We start from the raw sequence: 24,245 nt of genomic DNA, 5'->3' as shown, positions 1-24,245 counted from the left end.
CACACACACACACACACACACACACACACACACACACACTTGGCACTTGTAGGCCAATACTAAAAAGACTTCAGGGCCAATGGCCTAGGGGATTCCACAGTCAGAGAGAAAGTAGATACTTATATGGAACCAGAATTCTCTGGGCTACCAGCTATTCTTCTAGTCCACCTGTGTCCAGAGCTGTCCAGGCTTTTAAATTTACAAATGAAATAGGAGGCCTTGTCCCTGTTCTGAAGAAGCTTGATGTCTTGTTAGAAGACATGTCACATATATGAGTGACAAATTTGAGGAAGCCATTCAAGACCCAGTGTAAACACAATGAACAAATGGCAAGGATGTGGAGAAAAGGTAACCCTTCTGCACTGTTGGTGGGAATGTAAAGTGGTGCAGTATGGATGTTCCTCAAAAAACTAAAAATAGACTTACCATATGATCCAGAAATTCCTCTTGGGTTTATACCCAAAGAAAGTGAAAACACTAATTCAAAAAGATACATGCATCCCAATGTTCATATTATTTTTAATAGCCAAGATATGGAAGCAACCTAAGTGTCCATCAACAGATGAATGCGTAAAGAAAATGTGGTATGTGTGTATACATGCATATATATGCATACATACACACACACACACACACACACAATGGAATATCACACAGCCATAAAAAATAATGAATAAAGAATGAAATTCTGCCATTTGTAACAACATGGATGGACCCAGAGGGTATTATGCTTAGTGAAATAAGTCAGACAGAGAAAGACAAATGCTGTATGTTATCACTTATATGTGGAATCTAAAAAATGAAACAAGTGAATGAATGTAACAAGAAGAACCAGACTTACAGATATAGAAAACAAACTGGTGGTTACCAGTGGGGAGAGAAGAGGAGGAAGGGGCAAAATAGGGGTAGGAGATTAAGAGGTACAAATTACCATGTATAAAATGGATAAGCTACAAGGATTATATTGTACAGCACAGGGAATATAGCCAATATTTTATAATAACTTTAAATGGAATATAATCTATAAAAATATTGAATCACTGTGTTGTACATCTGAAACTACAATAAAACCCAGTACAATAAAGTGCTAAAATTGTAAGGGGAGAGGAGGTAGACTTTCATAGAGAAAGAGTACCCAGTTCAGGCCACAACAGTCAGGAAGACTGCAAGCAACCTATGGGCTTGAGCCATGCCCTGAAAGGATTGGATTAGAAAAAAAAGAAAATTACTAACATGTATTGTCTGCCTTTTATATTCTAGGCACTGTGCTAGGCAATGTTTTAGCTTATTGTGATCTCATTACAGTTTTGCAAAGTATATATGTACATCCATGTTTTACAGGTGAGGAAACTAAAACTTGGTTAATGTTATCAGATATTGTCTGTTTCAAATATTATCTATGCTACCAAATATTGTCTACATTGTACAACTTTTTTTTTAGAACTTTCTATTTTCATACTTTATTTTTAGAGACGTGCACCAAATTCATCATGATTGAAGACAATAAGGAAAACAAAGATCATTCCTTAGAAAAGGGAAGAGCAACTCTCATTTTTTCCTTAAAGAATGAAGTTGGAGGACTTATAAAAGCACTGAAAATCTTCCAGGTAAGCAGTCTCTGTGTTTCTGCATAAAACTCTTATAAAATGGGTCTGTAAGATTATTTGTAAATTCTTCAGAGGTGGACTACAGAAATGTTTTAAACACTTAAATTTGTAAAATACTGCTCGATTCTATCAAATGGGCAAAGGATACAAACAATTTATAGAAGAGGAGGTACAAATAACTAATAAAGAAATGGGGAAGGAAAGATTCACTTTACAGATTTTGAAGAAGCAAATTTTAATTTTATTTTAATTAAATGAAATATTGAAATTTTAATGATATTATTTAATGATACATTAATAATATATTAAATGCTATTTTTTATATAGCAAAATAACAAAGAGTCTACAATTATACTACTCCCTACTGTTAAAGCTTCAATGCATTTGGCACTTAAATACACCTTTGGTGTGAGGGAAAATTGATGTGATGTGTAGGGAAACAATCTGGTAATATGTATTTTGAGTCTTAAAGTGTTCACATATTTTGACCCAGTAATTTTACTTCCATAAATCTATCCTAAGGAAATCAGGGTCAGTCAGTTAGAACAGGAATTTTTACTGAGTACTTACTAAGTACAGCACATCCTGCTAGATATGAAGGTGTGTACCCTAACAAAGCAGACACAGTTCCAGCCCTCACAGTTGTGTATAATCTAGTGGAGAAGACAGACACTAAACAAATAATTTCAGTAAACAAATGATTACATGTGTGTAAACTGACCTGAAAGAGAAGTACCAGGTACTATGATAGCATTGAACTGGGAGACCTAACCCAGTTTAAGAGACACAAAGATTTATTTATAGGAATTTAAAAATTATAAACAAACTACTTGTCCTAAGGTATGGAACAGGTTAAATTATACTACTAGAACATCATCGGTATTAAGCTTGTAGCCCCTGAAGGCAGGCCACCTGAGTTCAAATCCTTGCTCTGTCACTTACTGGCTGTGTGATGGTGGGCAAATTAATTAGTCTCTCTGCGTTTCATCTTAGCATCTATAAAATGAGAACCCTACCTACCTCACAGGGTCACTGTGAGAACTAATAAAATTAATATATTTCAAGTGCTTAGGATAGCTCATAGTAAATTATCAATAAATGTTAGCTGTTTAGAAATCAGATTTATATCCATATGATATACTATTAAACAGCAGTTTGAAAATAATATTTCAAAGAATTTAAAATTCTAAATATAACAAATAGTCTAGAAGAGTTTGTGATAAAAAGCACCAGTTTTTTACCCAGCACCTCAGTTCCACTCCCTAGAGGCAATCTCTTTTAACTATTTCTGTTCTTTAGTTCTTTTAGCGGTGAATTTATAATGTCTAAATATTGTCCTGATCTCTCTGAGTTATCAATTTACATGATATTTATTTACTCTCTATTGTGAATGATACTGATACCGATACTTCCGTCCCTTCTTCCTCCTTCTCCTCCCCATATTTGATAATTACGTGATTACTGCAAGCTCTTCTTTTGATTACCTTGGAGTTTTTAAATAGTATACCTATATTTCTTCCATCAACTTTCTTTTTTATTTTGTCTTTAATCAAATAATACTTGTGCATGGTTTAAAAAGGCAACCCCACACTATAAAGCTTATAAAGAAAATAGCAGTCTTCTGCTTCATCTCTCTTCATTCCTAAATTCCATTTAATTTTTATGTTGACCTAGGTGCAGAGGGTTGAGCTAATCACACTCCTTAAATCACGTGGACACTGTCATCACTGATGTGTACAGCCTCCTCCTCCTGTTTTATTCCATCTCCATTTCTCTCTTCTGATAGACAACTGCTCTGATACGTTTGATCTACACACTGAATTGTTTTTTATGTTACTTAGAATCTATGTTGAGTTTCTGCATGTGCATGGACTGGTAATTTATATAAATGTTATTGTACATACACTTTTTCTTTTACTCAGCACTGTGTTTTGAAGACCTACCCGTGCTGCTACATATCCATCTCATTCGTTCTTCTGACTGCTGCAATGGTGTTGTGGGCGTGAATCCACCTATTTTTACTTATCCTCTGCCTATAGGGGGCAAGCATCTTCAACCCTTTTAACTATATTTTCTCATAGTAGCGTCCATATTTATAAGCAATATGCTTATTCTGCTGCTATTCCTTGTTTTTTCCGTTTGTAGATATTACCTATTGATTTTCTCCAGCGGAAGTGAAGGGTTAGCTTCCTTGGCACAGCTCCCTTTCCAGAGGCCCCTCAACTTCCCTTCCCCCCATCTTCACAACGTAGTTATGCCCCAATTTTTGGCTATATCAGTCTTCAGTGTTTTCATTATAAAGATGATGTAAATCTTGTTCAAAGAAGAGCTATATTATCCGTTATTCTGACTCTTCTTTTCTTGTACAACAGGATTACAGCATAGTTTTTAAGGGCATAGACTATGGAGCTAGAGAGCTTGAGTTTGAATTCCAGCTCTTACACTGATTAGCTGTGTGCATTTGGGCAAACTGCTTAACCTCTCTGTGCCTCTGTTGCTGTAATTGAAATATCTGATAAGGAATGTCTCACTTATTACTTTAACTCTACCTGAATTTTCCTAGACCTTCTTGACTAAACTTTTCTTCCAGGTAAGAAGAAAAGAAACTAAATAACTTTTAAGTTATTTAGTTACATTTCCTCACCAAATGCCATCAAGTTTTTCATTTTGATAGCACTCAATTTTAGATTACTTTAGGAAGAATTGACATTTTGTGTCTTCTTCTCCAAAAACATAATTTATAGCTTTATATTTATTCAAGTCATCATTCAGAATATATTTATGAATGTACTCTTATTCTAAAAATTAATAAGAAATAGATTCAATAAAACTCTCCGTTACTCCTGATCAATTCCAATATATTTTGTAACTGGCTCTCTTGTATTGATTCCATGATAGATTCTACGTTCCAGGATAAACCCTGCCTATTCCGATTTCACGACATCCCTGACATTCACTCTCCTTTCTTATTTATCAAGTTAATGTTCCCTGATAATTATCTCATCCCTACCTTTGCTCATACAAGTTCCTCCTGTTTGGAATCTTACTTCTTCCCTTCTGTCTTCCTATTCTATCTATTTTTTAAGACTCATCTCAGCTCCTATCTGCTCCATAGAACCTTCTACCTCCTCAAACTCCTGATGTTTTTTTCCATTTCTGAACATCTTCTGCGCTTGAACACTCTCTATTTGTATTTTCTCTTAGTCTTTCATGTGTTAGTCAACTAGATTGTAAACTCCTTGTACGTCTTGCCCTTCTTTGTATGCTTCACAGCCATTACTTGGCTACACAGGTGTTCACTAAGTTAATTTAGATTCAACCGGTTAGTATTGGAGATCATCTACTCTAACTTTCTCGTTTTTTAGATGAAGAAAACTGTTGGGTGACTGGTTCTTATGTTTCATGATTATGTCACCAGGGCTTTTCCTCAGCAGCCAGATTGGTAAGAGAAGATACCTTCCCCCCACAGGTTTACACATATGGCACCCCACAGCTCAGGCTGGCACGCGAAGAGATCAGAAGCAGCAATCTGATTCAGCTGGTTACTGAGTTTGTAGCTTAAGATATTGGAGGTATTAAATATTCCATGTTCAAGCTGTTCATCTAATTGTATTAAATGCATTATTGCAAAGGAGACTTTTCTTTTTAAAGGACTAACACTAGATCACTTAAAAAATAACCTAACCTTTATTTGTGAGAATTTTCAAAGGGTTCTTTTTATCTAGGAGACTAAGTCTTTTGATTTGAAGGCCAATCAGTTCTGGCAATCTGAGGGACTTTCTACTGGGTGTTAATTTAATTAGATTCTGGAGGGTGTAATGAATTTTTCAAACTTTTTTTGAATAGTACCTAATATTTAGGGGGAATTATTTTGCTGTTGATGGCACTCAAAACAGCCTTTTTTCCCTTTGGCTATTATGACAAGTGATGAGACTGAGTTTTAGTGGTAATGGAAGTAATCTGCTCAGAGACTATAACCATTTGAGGCAGTCATGTATAATCTTCATCCTCTGCTTTCCACAGGAGAAGCATGTGAACCTATTACATATTGAGTCCCGAAAATCAAAGAGAAGAAACTCAGAGTTTGAGATTTTTGTTGATTGTGATATCAATAGAGAACAATTGAATGATATTTTTCATCTGTTGAAGTCTCATACTAATGTTCTCTCTGTGAATCTACCAGATAATTTTACTGTGAAGGAAGATGGTAAGTTTGAAAAGTGAAAATACTACTCAGAAGATTAAGTGCATAATGTGTGTCCTATCTTATGTTTAGCTTGAAGGCATGAAAGTAAAAGTAAAACACTGTCTATTCAAATTGCTTACAATCTGATAATGAAGAAGATACAAAATGTAATTGCTCAAAATGCTAAAGAAAAATTGTAAAGCAACATTTTATCAAGGGCGAGAGAAGTGAAAAGGAAAACTTGAGTACAAGAAAGAATTTAGAATAGTTAGAATTCCACTGTTATCTCAGTTTCCAAATCATCAGGCTTTTTTTTTTTTTGGTACACGGGCCTCTCACTGCTGTGGCCTCTCCTGTTCTGGAGCACAGGCTCCGGACGCGCAGGTCCAGTGGCCATGGCTCATGGGCCCAGCCACTCCGCGGCATGTGAGATCTTCCCGGACCGGGGCACGAACCCGTGTCCCCTGCATCGGCAGGCGGACTCTCAACCACTGTGCCACCGGGGAAGCCCCATCAGGCATTTCTTGATTTCACAAACCTCCAGTTCACAATCCCTGAGTACTTAGTAACTCTTACAGGGCAGATACCTAGCAGATGTTAAGTGAATATTTAAATTTGTTGAGAATGTTGACAATTACTGACAACTATGATGTGAAATACTCTGTATATGAAATACAATGTTCTTCCTTGTCCTCACTTCCACCAAAACCAAAGGGAAAGCTTCTAAGTTTTCAGATACTCAGGTAGCACAGAGAGAATCTAAAATCTTCTACTGTGAAAAAATCCTTGCAGTTTACTTGGGGCAAGAGACAAATGGATAAATCAGTCATATTTTATATATGGTACTCAATTTAAAATAATCCCTTCAGATTATGTCACAATATTTGGGTGTAATCAGGGCTGATATTCATCTGTTATGTATTCATATGGCTGTATAAGGTATTAAAATATCAAGATTCTATGTCCATGTCTGGCTGGCAGATAGCTTTTCCCCTGAGTCCCTTAAGTGCTCCTCACCATGCCTGAAGCCCATGTGCCCCCAGTTCTCCCCTAGGAGTCCTGTGGCCACCACAAACAACTAGAAGATTAACACCTGATAGAGCAGGAGCCTGGGACTCTGCTTGTGTCTATTTTGAGTGATTAGTGCCCCTGTTGTTTCGTTGCTGAATCTCTTGAATATCACTTCTGGGTATGTTAGAGCATTAAACTGGAGCAAGAAGAATTGAGTCCTAGTCCTCTCTGTTCCATTAGAGATGAATGATCTTGGATAAGTTACTTTACCTCTCTGGCAAATGAAGAGTTTTATAGAGTCTAAATAGTTCAACTGATTTTTAGGGAACACCAACTTGCATCAGATATTTCTACTAAGAAATGGGGATATGAAAAGAAATAGTCCTACCCTGGAGTCATTCCCATTCTTTTCTGTAAGACAGCCATATGCAGATACATTATAGTAAAACATAGTAAAAGCTTTCAGAGAATTGGAGTCATAGTCATTGGAACCCAGATGATAGAGAATTAGCGCCACCTACAGGGTCAGGGAAGGCTCATTTGATTTGGGTCCTGAAGGAGGAGAAGGATATTCTCAAGAAAACAGAAGGATGAGGTGCAGCAGGATGTGGGATGGGATAGGTATTCCAGGGAGAAGACCAGCATTCACAAATCTCAGAGTTTTAGGAGAGCGTTTGTGTATGAGGGATAGTGAGAAGATCAAAGTGGCAAAGACATAAATGATCTCTAAGATCCTTTTAATCAACAAAAATAAACATTCGGAGTTTTAATTAAATTTGCTAATTAAAAATTAGCCTTGGGGCTTCCCTGGTGGCGCAGTGGTTGAGAGTCCGCCTGCCAATGCAGGGGACACGGGTTCGTGCCCCGGTCCGGGAAGATCCCATATGCCGCGGAGCGGCTGGGCCCGTGAGCCATGGCCGCTGAGCCTGTGCGTCCGGAGCCTGTGCTCCGCAACGGGAGAGGCCACAAGAGTGAGAGGCCCGCGTACCGCAAAAAAAAAAAAAAAAAAAATTAGCCTTACTCTTTAAGACTAGCTAAATATGTAGCTTAAATTTTTTTCAACTTTTGGTCTATTACTAAAGTGCATCATTTCTGCAATGCTTAGGAAATTAAGGCTTAAAATATTTTTAAACTCAAAAACTTTGAATAAGATTTACTTACTAAAACTGGACCAATTTACTTGTATACATTGTGCCTTAACGTACAAGCTAAAAATTAAAAATCTCATCCAAATGCATTTATGACTTTCTTAATTTCTTCTTCTTTATTGCCTAATTTAAGATGATCTCTTCAACTGTTAGTGTTTTTTGTATTTTTCAGGTATGGAAACTGTTCCTTGGTTTCCAAAGAAGATTTCTGACCTGGACCACTGTGCTAACAGAGTTCTGATGTATGGATCCGAACTGGATGCTGACCATCCTGTAAATATTTTAAATAAATATTTTCATGAAAATAATTTAAAGCAAACTAAAAAATTAAGGGTATTATTTTTCTTTTCTGGAGAAAGTGCTTATTCTAGACTAAATAGGATCTTGATTAATCTGGGTTTCAGGAAGTGTTATTAGTCCTTCATGTTGGTGGACTTGAAACCAAGTGACTGAAGAGCATCCAATTTCATTGGCTCCAAAACATCTGTGTCATGCCTGGAATTCGTATCACTAAGAGCTATTCCAAGAATTACACTACAATGAACACCGTATCTGCAGTCGGTTTCTATCAAAATGGGCATGGGCTATTGGAGAGGGGGGTAAAGATAGGAAGGGGAAAATCATCACCCACACTGTCCAGCATAATTGGTTTATTATGCAGTTGATGAATTAGGAAGCTGTTACCTTGGAAAATCATATGGGATACAGTACAGGCATGAGTTGGAGAATTAGTAAGTCTAGAGCATTAGGACTTCTTATGGAGCTCTAGGATCCTAGGAGGGGAGGAGAGAAGAGAGTCAGCAGTAGAGTTGCACAGACCAGGGATTTAATCTAGCTTCTATCACTTATTAGCTGTGTGAATGTGACCATATACTGCCTTAGACAACCCCCAGCCGATCCATCCATTTATTCTATAATGTCTTATTGAGAAAGTATTGGAATTAATAATTTGCTGTACCTGCCCTCTGGGAGCTTCCAGTCAAGTTGACAAAGTAAAGCACATACACACACACACATATATATAAACACACATACAAGATTTAAGTATGCAAATGTGCTAAGTGGCATGAACAGACTGCTGTGAGATATACACAAGAGAGTAAACACTTCTAGCCGAAGAGGTCAGAGAAAGGCAACCTTGTTAACTTGGCCTTAAAGAATTTTGGCAGGAAAGAGATGGAGAGGAAGGACAGTTCATTGCAAAATGAGCAAAGGTTCAGAGGCAAGAAAATCTGGGGCATGTTTACAGAAAGGTGTGTAAATCAGTTTTACTGACCTACTACCAAGTCCTGCTGATTTTCACCTCCAAGATATTTCTTTAATTTGTTCCTTGTTTATTCTTACTACCACATCCCTTAACTGGTCTTCCTGCCTCCAGCCTTGCCACCTCAAACCTGTCCTCATAGTCACTAGAACGATCTAAAGCCTCAGTATAACCGTTATCCCTCTTGTGCCTAAAAATCACCAATGGTACCTCAGTACAGATCTAAGAAAATTGAAAACATAAGCCCACGCAAAAACTTGTACACAAATGTTCATAGAAGCATTATTCATAGTAGCAAAAAAGTGGAAACAACCCAAATATCCATCCACTGGTGAATGGATAAGTAAAGCATGGTATGTCCCCAACATGGATATTAATGGCCATAAAAAAGCATGAATTACTCAACATGCTACAACAGGGGTGAACCTTGAAAACACTGTGATAGTGAAAGAAGCCAGTCACAAAAGGCCATACATTGTGTGATTTCTTTTACATGAAATATCCAGAAGCGGCAAATTCATAGCAACAGGAAGTAGATTACTGTTTGCCAGGGCTGGGGGTGAGGGAAAATGAGGATAGACTGCGAATGAGTAGGGTGTTTTTTTTCAGTGTGATAAAATGTTCTGAAGTTATGGTGGAGGTGGTTGCACAACACTGTGAATATCCTAAACCCCCCTAAATTGTACACTTTAAAATGTCAGTTTTAAGGTATATGAGTTATATCTTGATAAAGCTGTTATTTTTTTTTTTTTTAAAACCCAATGGCTTCCAATTACCCCAAGACTAAAATCCAAGCTCTCAAACAGACCTTTACTAGCAGACCCATAACTAGTCTTCACCGTGCTCCACCTCACTCTCCAGGCTCCAGCAACATTGGATTACCTGTACTTTCTTAGGTGCAACATGCTGTTTTTCATTTCTGCGCTGTCCTTGGTGCTGTGCTTTCTGTCCTTCTCCCCCTGGCTCTCTCCACTCCTCTTTTAGCTTAGGAGTCATTGCTAGGGACCTTTTCCTGACCCCCACTACCCTCTTCGCATACTCTGGATTATGAGTTTCTTTTTGAGTTCAAGTGGTATTTTGTGCCTGTCTGTAATAAGGCACTTACCATATTGTTTCAAAATAATTGGTTAAAGTAAACTCCTTGAAGACCCAGATTGTGCTGTGTTTCTCTGAATTTCAGCACAAGGCCAGGTGCATAGTAGGGACTTGTAAATCTGTGTTAAACACACAAGTCTCATTCTTTCCTTTCAAGTGTCCTCCCCTTCTTTCCTATTTTGTATTATTGGCTATTTCCTCCTAAGATTTGCTTTTTGATGCCTTATTTTGTCTATTTTTTTCTTAAATATTTTTCATAGGTATAAATTCTAGTGTTACTATCTCTTCTATCTTTTTATCATTAATTGCTTCTACAAATGATTAATATGTCTACATTTTGCAATAAAATCTGAAGCTAGATTCAGTTGCCATGATTTTAAATATTAGTAATTACTACTTTGTTACTAATTACAGGAAAATATAACTGAAGATGTAGTCAAATGATTAAGAAAAAACTCACCCTTGGAAAAGAGCCATGTATTTTAACTAGGGTGGTGCTTTTCTTTTTCCTCAAACTTTTTTATTTTTGTAGCTACTGTAGTATTTTTGTATCTATAGTATCTTTTATCTTTGCGGCCACTATCGTATGAATCTGTCATATAATGCTGACTTTAAAAGAAAAATGATCATAAATTTCTAAACAGTGCTTGCTCAAAATAATAGTTATATAGCCCTTCAATATAGTCACTTGAATAATAATGAAATGTTTTCTAAATCATTTGTTAAGTATTTTTTAGTATGCATATTTAAAAACTTTTCTTTAATTATCAGGGCTTCAAAGACAATGTCTATCGTAAAAGACGAAAGTATTTTGCAGACTTGGCTATGAACTATAAACAGTAAGTGTACTATAAAAATAACTTATTCAACTTTGAACTAATGAAATAAATGGAGTAAATTATGCCTATATAGTAAATAGAAAACAAGATACGTGCTACCGTTTATTGGATGCTAATTCAAGATAACTTCTCTTTATCTCATTAGTGGAGACCCCATTCCTAACGTTGAATTCACTGAGGAGGAGATTAAGACCTGGGGAACTGTGTTCCGAGAGCTCAACAAACTTTACCCAACCCATGCCTGCAGAGAGTATCTCAAAAACTTACCTTTGCTTTCTAAATACTGTGGATACCGGGAAGATAATATCCCACAATTGGAAGATGTTTCAAACTTTTTAAAAGGTGATGAAATGATTAATTTTTTGTAAGGGGAATATTGAACTCCATTTCAATCACAATAGAATTTTTAATAGAGGACTAAAGTCCAGTTATTTGGGAGGTCAGAATTTTTCTGTATTCTGTCCTGGCAATTCTCCAGGCACCACATGTGAAGAGGGACATTCATAACCTGGAGCAAATGTAGAGGAAAGTGAGCAGAATTGTAAGAGGATTGGAAAATGTATCATATAAATAAAATTTGAAGGCTTCTCAGGATTTTTAACCTGGAAATTTAGGGGACTTTATAGACTTATTTAAATATTTGAAGGTCATCTTATGTTATAGAGGGATTCCTATGTGGTTCTGAAGTAAAGGACAGTCGGATAGAAACAGCAAACTTTTATTTTGAAACGGACAAGATCCTGTTAAAAGAGCCATTTGAAAATGGGACAGGCTCATGAGATGGTTAGTTCCACATCCATGGAGATGTTCATGCAAAAGTTCCACACCCACTAGAGGGATGTGATAGAGGAGATTCAAGCACCTTCGGGAAGGTTGGAGTAAATGATCGCTGAAGCCCCTTTCCACACTAAGATTCTTTCGTTTTCCCAAAGAAGAAGATGTGTTAGTAGAAGCATAAACAAAGACTAAGGACAATTTTTCTCCTTTTAGTTCATCATGCTTATTTGGTCCAGGCTTCCTTATTTTTTCTCACTAGTATAGGAAGTAAAAGGATCAGTGATCTCCAGGATCTACAATATGTAAGAAAAATAAATATCCCCCTTTGATCTCAGCAGATTAGAACCTTAGGGAAAAAAATAGGCATTATGTTTTTGACCCAAAGGGAGTTTATCTTATTTCCATCATATCTGAAATTACTATCTTTGAATTTATTATATAGACTGTTATAAAAATATACATATTTATTCAACTCCATAATTCTCATTCCTCAACCACTATACACAAAACTAAGAACTAAACAGGAGAGGGCAATATAGTTTTTACAAGGGAAGAACTCATATAAGTGGTTCCTACAAAAACTAGATTTAAAAAAAATAGTGATTAAGAATGGCAGAGAACCAAAGCACATGACCTTGTGTGACTTAACAAAGATGGACTAGCAAATGCTACAGAAGTTGTTATCAAATCACACTTGCATGAGATCTGGAGGCAATATTTTGTTATAGATGTGAAACTGAAAGCTGATCACTTGGGGTCTGGAGCTTGAGCAGGCTGCAGAGCTTGTTGCTAAAGGTGTTTCAAGGGAGCGTGTCAAAGAGAGAAACCAATATTAAAAGTTCAAACAAAACATGAGTTGGAAGGGGCTACCTGCCCTGGCAAATATGGTGGCCACTAGACAACCGTGGTTGTTTAAATAATTTAAATGAATGTAGGGACTTCCCGGCGGTCCAGTGGTTAAGACTCTGCCTTCCAATGCAGGGGGCATGGGTTCCATCCCTGGTTGGGGAACTGAGATCCCACATGCTGCGTGGTGCGGCCAAAAATAAATAAATAAAAAATAAAATGAATGTAAATCAAAATGTTAGTTCCCCAGCCACATTAGCCACATTTCAAGGGCTCAATAGCCACATGTGGCTAGTGGCTAGCAATAGGCTAGATGTTGAATATTTCCATCTTTGTGAAAAATTCTTTTGCCCATCGGAGTGGGAGAATCCAAGTACAAAGCATTGGGGTGGAACTGGAATTACCAGAGTGTGAGAGTTTGAAATGAAGGACAAGATCAGAGCTTATAGAGGTCCCCAGAGCCACTGCAGCCTAGTGGAAGGTGACTTTTACGGTGGGCATGCAGACTCAGGTATTGGGGAATGAAAGAGCACCATCTAGTTGAGATAACATAAAGAAACTACAAGAGGTAGTACTGGCTAAAAATGATGTAGTTTCAAAAATGGTTCTGATCTAAATTAATAGATCTTTTTAGTGAGTTTTTTTAGAAAAGAAAAGTAAGATTGTCTATTCTAGTGAAGATTTTCTCCTTTGCTTTGCAGAGCGCACAGGTTTTTCCATCCGTCCTGTGGCTGGTTACTTATCACCAAGAGATTTCTTATCAGGTTTAGCCTTTCGAGTTTTTCACTGCACACAGTATGTGAGACACAGTTCAGATCCCCTCTATACCCCAGAGCCGTAAGTACTTCTACTGCAGCATCCATCCATCGATATGGTACCTATGTCATGATTTTTTGTGAGGATCAAGCGAATTAGCACATGTAAAGCATTTTGAATGGTGCCTGGCATGTAATACATGTTCCATGCTCTATACATGTTAACCATTATTATTACCATTGTTAATTGACAGCCTATTAGGTGCCAAGTGCTGTCCTAAGCATAGGGGATGTAAGACTGAAAAAAATCAAAGTTTCCTGCCTTCATAGAGCTTATATTCCAATGGGAGATATAGATAATAAACAAACAAGTAAATATATATATATATAATATATATATATATATAATTCAGATGGTTATAAGTGCCATGGAGAAAAATAAAGTAGGGAAAAGGGACAGAGTTGTGTGTGGGTGGTTGTTTCTATTTTGAAAAGGGTGATCAGAAAAGGACTGACTGAGAAGGTCACATTTGAGTAGAGAACTGGTTTGGGGGTTGGGGGGTTGACATGTGGATGTCTGTGCATATTTGTATGAACTTATGTATGTGTGTTTGTGAGTGGCCAAGGTTTTGAACCAAAATAGTTTCTTTACTGTAATAGTGTCCTTTGTGGTCCATTTCCAGAGTAATACCACCTGATTAATAAAAACCTGATTTGAATAAAAGTAAGATCAGGTTTTGATTTGATTGAATGGTTGATTATGCATTTATGTTAAATGTCACAGTGTGACGACTTGTACCTCTTTTTCAGAGATACCTGCCATGAACTCTTGGGTCATGTCCCCCTTTTGGCTGAACCCAGTTTTGCTCAGTTCTCCCAAGAAATTGGCCTGGCTTCTCTTGGAGCTTCAGAAGAGGCTGTTCAAAAATTGGCAACGGTATAAATCTGGAAATAGCTGTATGGATCAGTAATCTTTAACTGGGGTGGGATGTGGGTATCTGTGTAGTTTAAAAGTACCTACTCAAGATGAGCATTAGAAAATTTGTCTTTGCTCATATTTAATTTAATTTAAATAATTTTAAAAAAACATAAAGGAAGATGTAAAAATTTAAGGCTTATCCAAAGAAGACCTGAGCTTTAAAAAAAAAAAAAAGGCAGAGAGACAGAGAACACTAGAATACAATAATGTTAACAGTTGGTATACCTTCTTCTTTTAGTAAAAATGATAGGTTCCTTAAAAATGATGCTAAAAATATTTTTGAGCACTAGGTACAAAACATGCTGGAAATAGAAAGTTGAATGAGGCCTGGTTCCCACCTTCAAGGAACTTATACACAGACACTTACGTTAGAATGAAAGGAGGTCTGTAGAGAAGCTCAGGCAGGGTGCTCTGGGAGTGCAGAGAACTGCCTGTGGAAGGTTTCATGGAAGATGAACATCTGGACCAGCCCTGGGAAGATGAGTAATGTTTTCACCTGCCAGGAAAAGAAGGAAGAGCATCTCAGGATGAGGACATACAAGGAAAGACAGGAGGTGCTTGGTGTATCTGAGGAAATGACAAGAAGCTGGAGCAGAGTGTGTGAGGTTTGGGGAGGCGGTGTGAAATAGGCTAGATGGTTAGAACGGTGCTCTCAAATTGTGGTTTGGGGACCCCACAGGGTCCTTGAGTAAAAGATCCATTCAAAATGCAGAGTGAATTTTAATGTGAGAGACAGAGTTCATTGATATGGTTTCAGATTCCACATTACAGCTGTACTTTAAGAAATTACCACTTGTTGAGTTTTGATGTTGTGTCAAAGAAGAATAGCCACAGTTATCTGAGAAGGCTATTACAATATTCAACCGTCTTCCAACTACTTATCTGTTTGAGGCTGACTTCTCTCCACATACTTGAACCAAAACAACCTATTGTGACAGGTTTAATACAGAAGCAGATGTGAGAATCCATCTGTTTTCCAGCCAGACATTAAATAATATCAATCCGGACACTAAAAAGATTTGTGACAATATAAAACAATGCAACTTTTCTCACCGTTTTTTTCTTCCTTTTTTTTTTTTGCGGTACACGGGCCCCTCACTGCTGTGGCCTCTCCCGTTGCGGAGCACAGGCTCTGGACGCGCAGGCCCAGCGACCACGGCCCATGGGCCCAGCCGCTCCATGGCACGTGGGATTCTCCTGGACCGGGGCACGAACCCGCGTCCCCTGCATCGGCAGGCGGACTCCCAACCACTGCGCCACCAGGGAAGCCCTCTCACCGTTTTTTGTACAATATAGTTACTTTTGATTAAAATGTTATTTGTGTTACCATAAAATGGTTTATTATAATTTTAACATTAATTAGTAAACATTAAAATTTTTCTCAGTTTACATTTTTAATATGGTAAATATAGCTAGCTCTATCCCATATAAACAAAAGGTCTTTGGGGTCCTCAGTAATTTAAAAAATATATTTATTTATTTATTTACTTATTTATTTTGGCGGTGTCGGGTCTTAGTTGCCACACACGGGATCTTCATTTCGCCATGTGGGATCTTTAGTTGCGGCATGCGGACTTCTTAGTTGAGGCATGCATGCAGGATCTAGTTCCCCTACCAGGGATCAAACCCGGGCCCCTGCATTGAGAGTGTGGAGTCTTACCCCCTGGACCACCAGGGAAATCCCTCCTCAGTAATTTTTAAGAGTATGTAAGAGTTCTGGGAACAAAAGTTTGAGAAGTCTGGTTTGGAACGAGGCCAGATTGTAGAAATACTTGTGAGCTATCCTGGGGGTCTTGGATTTTATTCCAGGGTACTTTGGGTCAGTGACTAAGAGTTGTAATTTGTTTTAAATTGAGTCCTTCAGGATGTGAAAGTAATACTGATGTCCTTTTGCAGTGCTACTTCTTCACTGTGGAGTTTGGTCTATGTAAACAAGAGGGGCAGCTAAGAGTCTTCGGTGCTGGCTTACTTTCTTCCATCAGTGAACTCAAAGTAAGAGCTGTAAATCTTTGCACATAACCATATTCACTTAATGTAATCGATACGACCTGAAATAGTTTCTGGATTTTAATTAATTTATTTTTATTATTTATTTATTTATTATTCTTGGCTGCCTTGGGTCTTTGTTGCTGCGCGTGGGCTTTCTCTAGTTGTGGCGAGTGGGGGCCACTCTTTGTTGTGGTACGCAGGCTTCTCATTGTGGTGGCTTCTCTTGTTGTGGAACACAGGCTCTAGGTGCGTGGGCTTTAGTAGTTGTGGCACGCAGGCTCTAGAGCGCAGGCTTAGTAGTTGTGGTGTACGGGCTTAGTTGCTCTGCAGCATGTGGGATCTTCCCAGACCAGGGCTTGAACCCATGTCCCCTGCATTGGCAGGCGGGTTCTTAACCACTGTGCCACCAGGGAAGCCCTAGTTTCTGGATCTCAATAAGAGCTACCTGTGGAAAATACTTGGGGTGGCAGTAAACATTACCTAAGAGGCATTTTTCTCTATTTCCTAAGTTTTCTGAATAGATACAGATAACTATTCAGAATATAGTTATATCTTTTAAATAAAAATGTATTTTAAAACAAAGTCTTGCTGTTTCCTCACCATTTTTGGTGTGCTAGCAACAACTTCAGCAATTTCTAGGGAATTCTTTGAGATGTATTATTTATCCAATAAAGGAATGAACTTATGTTTGTTGAGTGGTGGATGTGCATGAAATATTGTCCAAGGTACAGTCTTTCTCTCAAGGAGCCTACCACCTGCTGGTGGGTACAAGTCATGTATAGGAATAACTAGTGCAGGGTAGAAAGCAGATGCCATAATGCAGGAATAAATAAATAAAGATCCTTGGGTACCTCCTAAATGGAGAAGAGTGTTAGAACAATGGAGTGGTCTTGGGGCGTTTATAGGGATAGCAAACCATTTGTTTTGCTGGCTCTGGCAGTTGTGTGTAGAATGTGATCATGAAAATAGATAGTATCCTTTGATTCACTGACTCTTCATCCTCTAGCACGTACTTTCTGGACATGCCAAAGTAAAGCCCTTTGATCCTAAGATTACCTGCAAACAGGAGTGTCTCATCACAACTTTTCAGGATGTCTACTTTGTATCTGAAAGCTTTGAAGATGCAAAGGAGAAGATGAGGTAAAGTATATCTTCCTCATGCCTTAATTTTCCCCTGCAAAAGATAGGTCCAATAATGGTAACAAGTCACAGAAGTAAGCAGCTGGATAATTAGAAGCCCACTAGGCACCTTTTGCCTGTAACACATCTCTCTTTCACAGTAAATATTTAGGGTGTGTTGTTTATAATGATGTTCAGTGTTGCAAATATAAATCAGATACACTGAGAAATTGGTTACTTCCTATTCCTTCCTATCAGAGAGTTTATAATCTAATAGGAAAAATAAACTGTATGCAGATTACTATATAACAACTAGGAAGCCTTAAAGAGATACAGATGAAACACTGTTCTGCATTTTATTCAGGAGCAATTCATTCCAGCTAGGGGAACAGGGAAAGCCTAATGGCATTTGAGAAAGGACTTGAAGAATACACAAGATTTAGATATGTTAATTTTTAGACTAACGGACAGTATTTGGTTTTTATCATTTTCTCCCTAGAAACTGATTGCCTCATATTTTTTTTCTTAAATAGAGAATTTACCAAAACAATCAGGCGTCCATTTGGAGTGAAGTATAATCCGTATACACGGAGTATTCAGATCTTGAAGGACACCAAGAGCATAACCAGTGCCATGAATGAGCTGCAGCATGAGCTTGATGTTGTCAGTGATGCCCTTGCTAAAGTCAGCAGGCAGCTGAGCATCTTGACAGTTGCCAGTCCTAATCCCGAAAGCATCTGAGCATTCAGAGGCCTGTGGGCCAACTGTTGCTTTGCTTGATGACCTGGTTGTGGAGGAACAGCAGCCAAACAATCTTCTCTATTCCCATTCCTTAATGGACCATTAGTCTTTGAAAATGTGTACCTGGATACTCTAGCCACTACTTTTTTTTTTTTCTTTTGGTAACAGCTTTAGTGAAGTATAGCCTAATTTTATTTCCCCCAGTTCTTGAGTAAAATGACTTCGATGATCACTTACAGTACCTTGGTGGTTATTATGGAACTGATCCATATTGTTACTTAAGATGCTCTTATTTCTACAATAGCTTACTTATAACTGAATTTGTGCCGAGCTTGGGCACATTCACATGCCCAAATTTAATAGGGGATCAGCTGTCTCTGCTGCTAGCCTGAGCAAAAGCAGAGAGGCCTTTGCATATGAAACATACCTGGTAAAGAGCAAATAGTCTATTTTCAAGTGTAGTGTCTTGTAGGGAAAAAGCAGTACCTAAGTCTAGAAAGGTTGATTGGAGTATAATCCTTAAGTCCAGGTGAAGAATTTGTGACTTTATTTTTAAGGCACTAGGGAGCCCCTGCCCGAGTGACCATCCTCCTTGAAACTCTTTTCTTTCTGTGGCATTGCATATGTTTTACATTATCTGTCCTACTCAAGAGGCCAAAGGGAACTTGCAAGGCCCTGAACTCCGACATGCAGCCCCAGAGAATATCCTCAGGTTAGCAGGAGACAGTGTTGTCAAAGGGAGAGTTCAAACTGAGACAGATGAGAAGCGTGCAAAGTTTAAGTTGGAAAAGCAGTGCCAAGTACTTTATTTCCAAGGTATAAGGTGAGACCATAAATAGGAAGGTCAGGCGTGACAGTCGAGTGTGGGGAAATGGGGCGGAGATGGTGTAAGAAAAGTCAAGAAGAGCATTTTAGGACTGACACTGTAATAATGAAGGCTGCAAGCACTGGCTTTTATGTGGTGTCAGCGGTATAGTACAGGGAGAAGGCTTGGTACAAAGCAGTAAAGCTGGAATCCCCAGGATAGGCTTGTGTCTCTTCAGTTTGCTCCTTTCCTCCCCCCACCCACTAAAGGAAGACTTTCCTCAAGTTTCTGTCTTTAGCCCTCTTCTCTCTCTGTTCATGGGGGATGTCATCCGTGTCCATGACTTTCTTATTTCATATGTCTCCCATATTTGCAATTCTAACCCTGACATCTGTCTTGAGTTTTTGCCTCTTACATCCAGCTGCCTGCCAGATATTTCCATCTAGATGTCCCATGAATTAGGCCAATGTTGTGTAACTTCTTGTGGCACCATTCATTAGAATGAAATGGGGTTGTGCAACATGGCAGCCCTGCCAAATATCTTAAACTCTATAGGTCCGAAAAGAAACTCAGAATCACCAGAATTTTGTGCCCCATCAGTTTCCTCTCCCAGTGATCTCATTTCTATTGATTGTATTAAGGGTCATATTTTCAGCCAATTTCCCATTCTTAATCAGCTATTTAAAGACCGTGTCCTTAATTTTTTCACATTAATAGTCAAATTGAATACCATTTAACATGTTTTATTTCAACAGACAACTAGATATTTTAATCCTTTTTAGGCCTCAAAGGAAATTATTTTAAAAACTCTTAAAAATTTATTTCATTTTATGTTATACAAGGAAATAGAATTAGGAAGAATAATTCATGCTACTTCAGATTTTTACATTACTTATAAATTTTAATAGCTGATCAACTGTTAAGTATACCTTTGATAGTACTAGATCTACGTCAGCTAATCTAAAACCTTTTGAAATATTGGTTAGGTCGTTTATAGTTAGTGTATTTGGTTGCAAGGAAATCTATGAAGCAAACTATGATAGATAGCAAATAACAACAAATCATGCATACTGTATCTGGTTTGGTTATTTTCATACAACTTTGATCATTGCAAAGAATTGTAGTTATTGAATTTTTAAATGATGGTATTTCAAATCACTCTATGACAAAAGCACACTAAAGTAAATGTTAAAGACACAACGATTATAATTCACATCTTCAGAATAATGGAAATATTTAATGATTGGTTTCAGTTCTTTCTTCTAACCTCTGAATTTATGATATTTGGTAAATGAGGAGTTCTGAGAGTCTTAGAGTTTTCATGCATTTAAAATATATTTCTTCAAATATATGAGAACAGAATTGAACCAAAAGTGTGGTTCATAATTCTTAATCAGTGAGATATTACTCAGAGACGTAGATGGTATGTTCCTGACTTTTTGAAGAATGCTCCAAAATCTGGTTGTCAGTTGCCTGTATTTCTTAATCTGCCAGTTCTGTCATTTGGAGTTATACAGTGGTTATGACACACCAAAGTGTACAGAATTATAGTTCATTATTAAATCGCCTTCCAAACTGAAAAAATTAAAAATCCTGGAATTGTCTAAAGGAACACATTATAGAGTTCATATATTAATTTCTAGGAAATGTATAAAGATACTGTGGTCTTATTTCAGTTCGTCTTTATTTTACTGTATGATATACACTTATGACTTGCAAGTTTGTTATTCAACTGGATAATAAAAGGACACAAAATTCATGTTCTCACTAAGCATTTTTTTGGTCAAATGTATGTTAAAAACTGATTTATATGTATATTAGCAAATTTCATTAGTTTCAGAAATCTGTAAGTTCCTTATACTTCTTTAAAAAGCCTACAAATATGTGATGTAAGGGGAGCCAAACACACCTGGAACCTAGAAACCACTTTTTGGAATTCTTGATAAAGTCTCAGTCTCATGTTCCTCATCTGTAAAGTGAGCTAAATCTACTTTACTGGGTTATTGTAAGAATTATGTTGTGAGAGGACTTGTAAAAAGAAACATTAGCCATATGTAAAGAATCATTAATCTCCTAATCAGAGATCCCCATAGCTTCTGGATGATTTTTATCTTCCTTCAGAGGGAATTAACTTTTGCGTCGAGCAGATAGCATATAATGGCAGGGGAAGCTCACCTTAGTCCTAGCAGGGATTAAGCCAACTTGAAGCTGTGTTTCAGTCTTTGTGAGGGCTGGTTTATTTCCAGTTCACCTCTACTCTTACGGTGCAGCCCTATAGGGATCTCAAAGGAAAGCTACATGTGTGTACCAGGGCTTCTCCTTGGGGACCCTGGACTCCTACTTTCCTTTACTCTCATTCCACCCCACCTCCCGACACCATAAAATTGCTAAAAGTACTGTTCAGTTTCTCAGCTTCTCAGCTGCTGCTTTCAGCCCAGTTTCTTAGCCTCCAAGTCACTGCTTGCTAATTAGCAAATGCTTCAAGCAGAAAAGTAGTGCCAAATATAATCTCTCAGCTTTTAGATCTTGGCCCTCCAAGTTCTGGCTGCTTTGATAGCTCTCCGATGACTTGAAACAGATTTTAAAAATATTTTCCCCCAGTTTTTCTAATTGTTTTTGGTGAGAGAACTGGTATGTAGCTAGCTAATCTGCCTTTATTTAAAGTGGAAATCTGACCTTGGAGTAACTCATTTAACTTCTTTGAGCCTCAGTTTTCTCATCTATAAAATAACGATTCCAACAATACTTATCATACCAGTAATATTGAGAGGATCAAATAAGATCATCTAAAAGAAAAAATTTCCTAACTTGTATAGTATAGACAGATACTCTGTATACTTGAAATACTTTATATTTTCCTCTTATGGGGAGACAAATCACCTGAAAGTGATACCAATTTAAATCTAGCTCCATTCAAGAACTGCAACTCAACCAAGCTGCTAATGGGAAGAGCTAGTCAGTGGTATGTACATAGGTGAAATCGTAGCTGCATTTCAACACATCTCAACACTTCCAAGGAATTGTATTATGGGATATAACATAATAATATAACTGTAAGTTAAAGTTACAGTTAATATAAATTGACGAATGTATATTTAAGGGATGAAATTGGGAAAAAACTGTATCCTTCCAGACCCTCTCTCTATGAAAACTGACTCTGGGTAGTTCCTTCTTGCCCCTTTGGATGAAATCTCAGGTCCCTGTCTTGAATTTTCTGCTCACTCTAAGTCCTTAGCTTCTAATCTCCCTCTCCACCCCCCACCCCATTTCAGTATTTTCAAATTCCAGTGTTCTGTAAAAGTTCAAAACATTAGAGTTTAAGGTTAAAGTTTTTCTTCTTCTCTAGAACTGAGAAAGGAAGAGGTGTGCTTTGTGTCTTTATTTTCTTGCTCCTTTTTTCTTACTCACAAGGATGCCTCTGGCTTCGCCAGGGTTTGGGAATGGTGGTGGGGAGGAGAGGTAAGGAGTAGGAAATTCTTTTTGGTCTGATACTGTTGTGAGTTGGCATATGTGCTTTCTGTACTTGGTAAGTAATTAATGCTGACTCATTCTCTGTGGGTGTTTTGAAACACCTTCCCGCTTCTTATTTCTTGGGATCTCTTGATGTGGGTAAACATACCTCTCTGACTGGGCTGTTGAATTCATCTCGCTCAGTCTCTAGGAATCTAGTAGTCAACTCTCCTGTGGGTGTCCCTTCAGCTCTCCAGAAATTCCCTTGGACTGGGTCTAAAACTGTCCCCTTGCCAATTTGCTCATGCTTGGGAAACACTCACATGGGACATACTCAGACATTCTTTGTCTTAAAAGAGACATAAAAGACCTCTGGGCATGAAAGACCTCTCCAAAGCATCAATCTCTTTGCTGAACTCTCAGAGCAGTTATCTGGCCACAGGCCATTGGACATTTCTCAGCACGAACTGGACAGCAACCTGCCCGGCCCCAATCTGGAGGGATACATGCCAAGCTCTCTTAGTGGCCCTGCTGACGCATGCCCTTCCTTAGACACGAGATGGGCAAGACTCACAGCACATTGATAACTACCGCCACACATCCTATCAGAATTCTCTCTCAGCCTCTCCAACCTCTTTCGTAGCCTGGGAGCCATACACTGATTTCTAGACACCTCATTCACAGGTTCTGCTTTGGTGGTTTTGTACCTCACTTTATTATGTGGGAGGTATTGGCACTTAATACCTTAGGGTCTTAGCCAAAATGGAGATGGGAAGGGTCCCGTTTTTACACTATCACACATGCTTAAAAGGAATGGTCAGGCAAGAGGGATGAGATATGGGAACATATGTATATGTATAACTGATTCACTTTGTTATAAAGCAGAAACTAACACACCATTGTAAAGCAATTATACTCCAATAAAGATGTAAAAAAATAATGGTCAGAATAAAAAAGGCCACTCATAAAACAGTCAGCAAACAGTATAGTTTTTGCACATCAAGTTCTCTTGAGAATGAAGAGCTGCTTTGCCTTTCTAAAGTTTGCATGTTTATTAGCATGGTCCTCCCTGTTCTCAAGATGCCACAGGCTGGAGAGGTAAAGGTGAGGTGCTGCCCTTAAGTGGTCTTAAGGCAGAAACACCAAGGAGTGGGTGGAGTGGAAGAATGGGAAGGACTGTAAGAGCTCAGGGAGACACTTCTCAGGGCCTCCAGGCATAAACGGTGATGAGTACTGGAGGCTTGTGTCAGTAGAAGGGTCAAGAACTACTGAATATGGATTATCTTCTTTAATGTGACCCCATTTGTACCCACAGATAATGTGTGGCTTGGAAAATGTGGGTTATGTACAAAAAGTACAAAAAAGAAAATAAAAATGACCTGTAATCCACCACCCAGCGTGTGCGTGTGTGTGTAAAATTGGTATAATACTTACTTTAATGACATATCATGAATATTTCCCTTATTTATTATCTAACAGAACATGTTTTTAATGGCAGCCTAGTATTCAATTGCATGGCTATATAATTTAATCAATCTGATTTTGGATTTTAAGGTAGTTTCTAAGTTCTTTACTATTATATGTAACCCCATAATGAATAACTTGCAGTCTAAGGGTTTGTGCATAGTTCCATT

At 38.0% G+C, this 24,245-nt stretch overlaps 1 protein-coding gene across 1 annotated transcript; it reads left to right on the top strand.

The window, feature by feature from the left end:
* Positions 1-1,490: 1,490 nt before the first annotated feature.
* Positions 1,491-18,356, top strand: TPH1 (tryptophan hydroxylase 1). The gene is made up of 10 exons (XM_065882411.1): positions 1,491-1,607; positions 5,631-5,814; positions 8,125-8,225; positions 11,083-11,150; positions 11,296-11,492; positions 13,475-13,610; positions 14,339-14,465; positions 16,404-16,499; positions 17,503-17,636; positions 18,149-18,356. The coding sequence occupies exons 1-10, from the start codon at positions 1,491-1,493 to the stop codon at positions 18,354-18,356; spliced, it is 1,368 nt and encodes a 455-aa protein (XP_065738483.1).
* Positions 18,357-24,245: the final 5,889 nt, after the last annotated feature.

Source organism: Phocoena phocoena, chromosome 8 (genome assembly GCF_963924675.1).
Source record: "Phocoena phocoena chromosome 8, mPhoPho1.1, whole genome shotgun sequence".
Classification (NCBI taxonomy): Eukaryota; Metazoa; Chordata; class Mammalia; order Artiodactyla; family Phocoenidae; genus Phocoena; species Phocoena phocoena.
The sequence above is the reverse complement of the archived record's forward strand: the minus strand, read 5'-3'. Positions and strand labels throughout refer to the sequence as shown.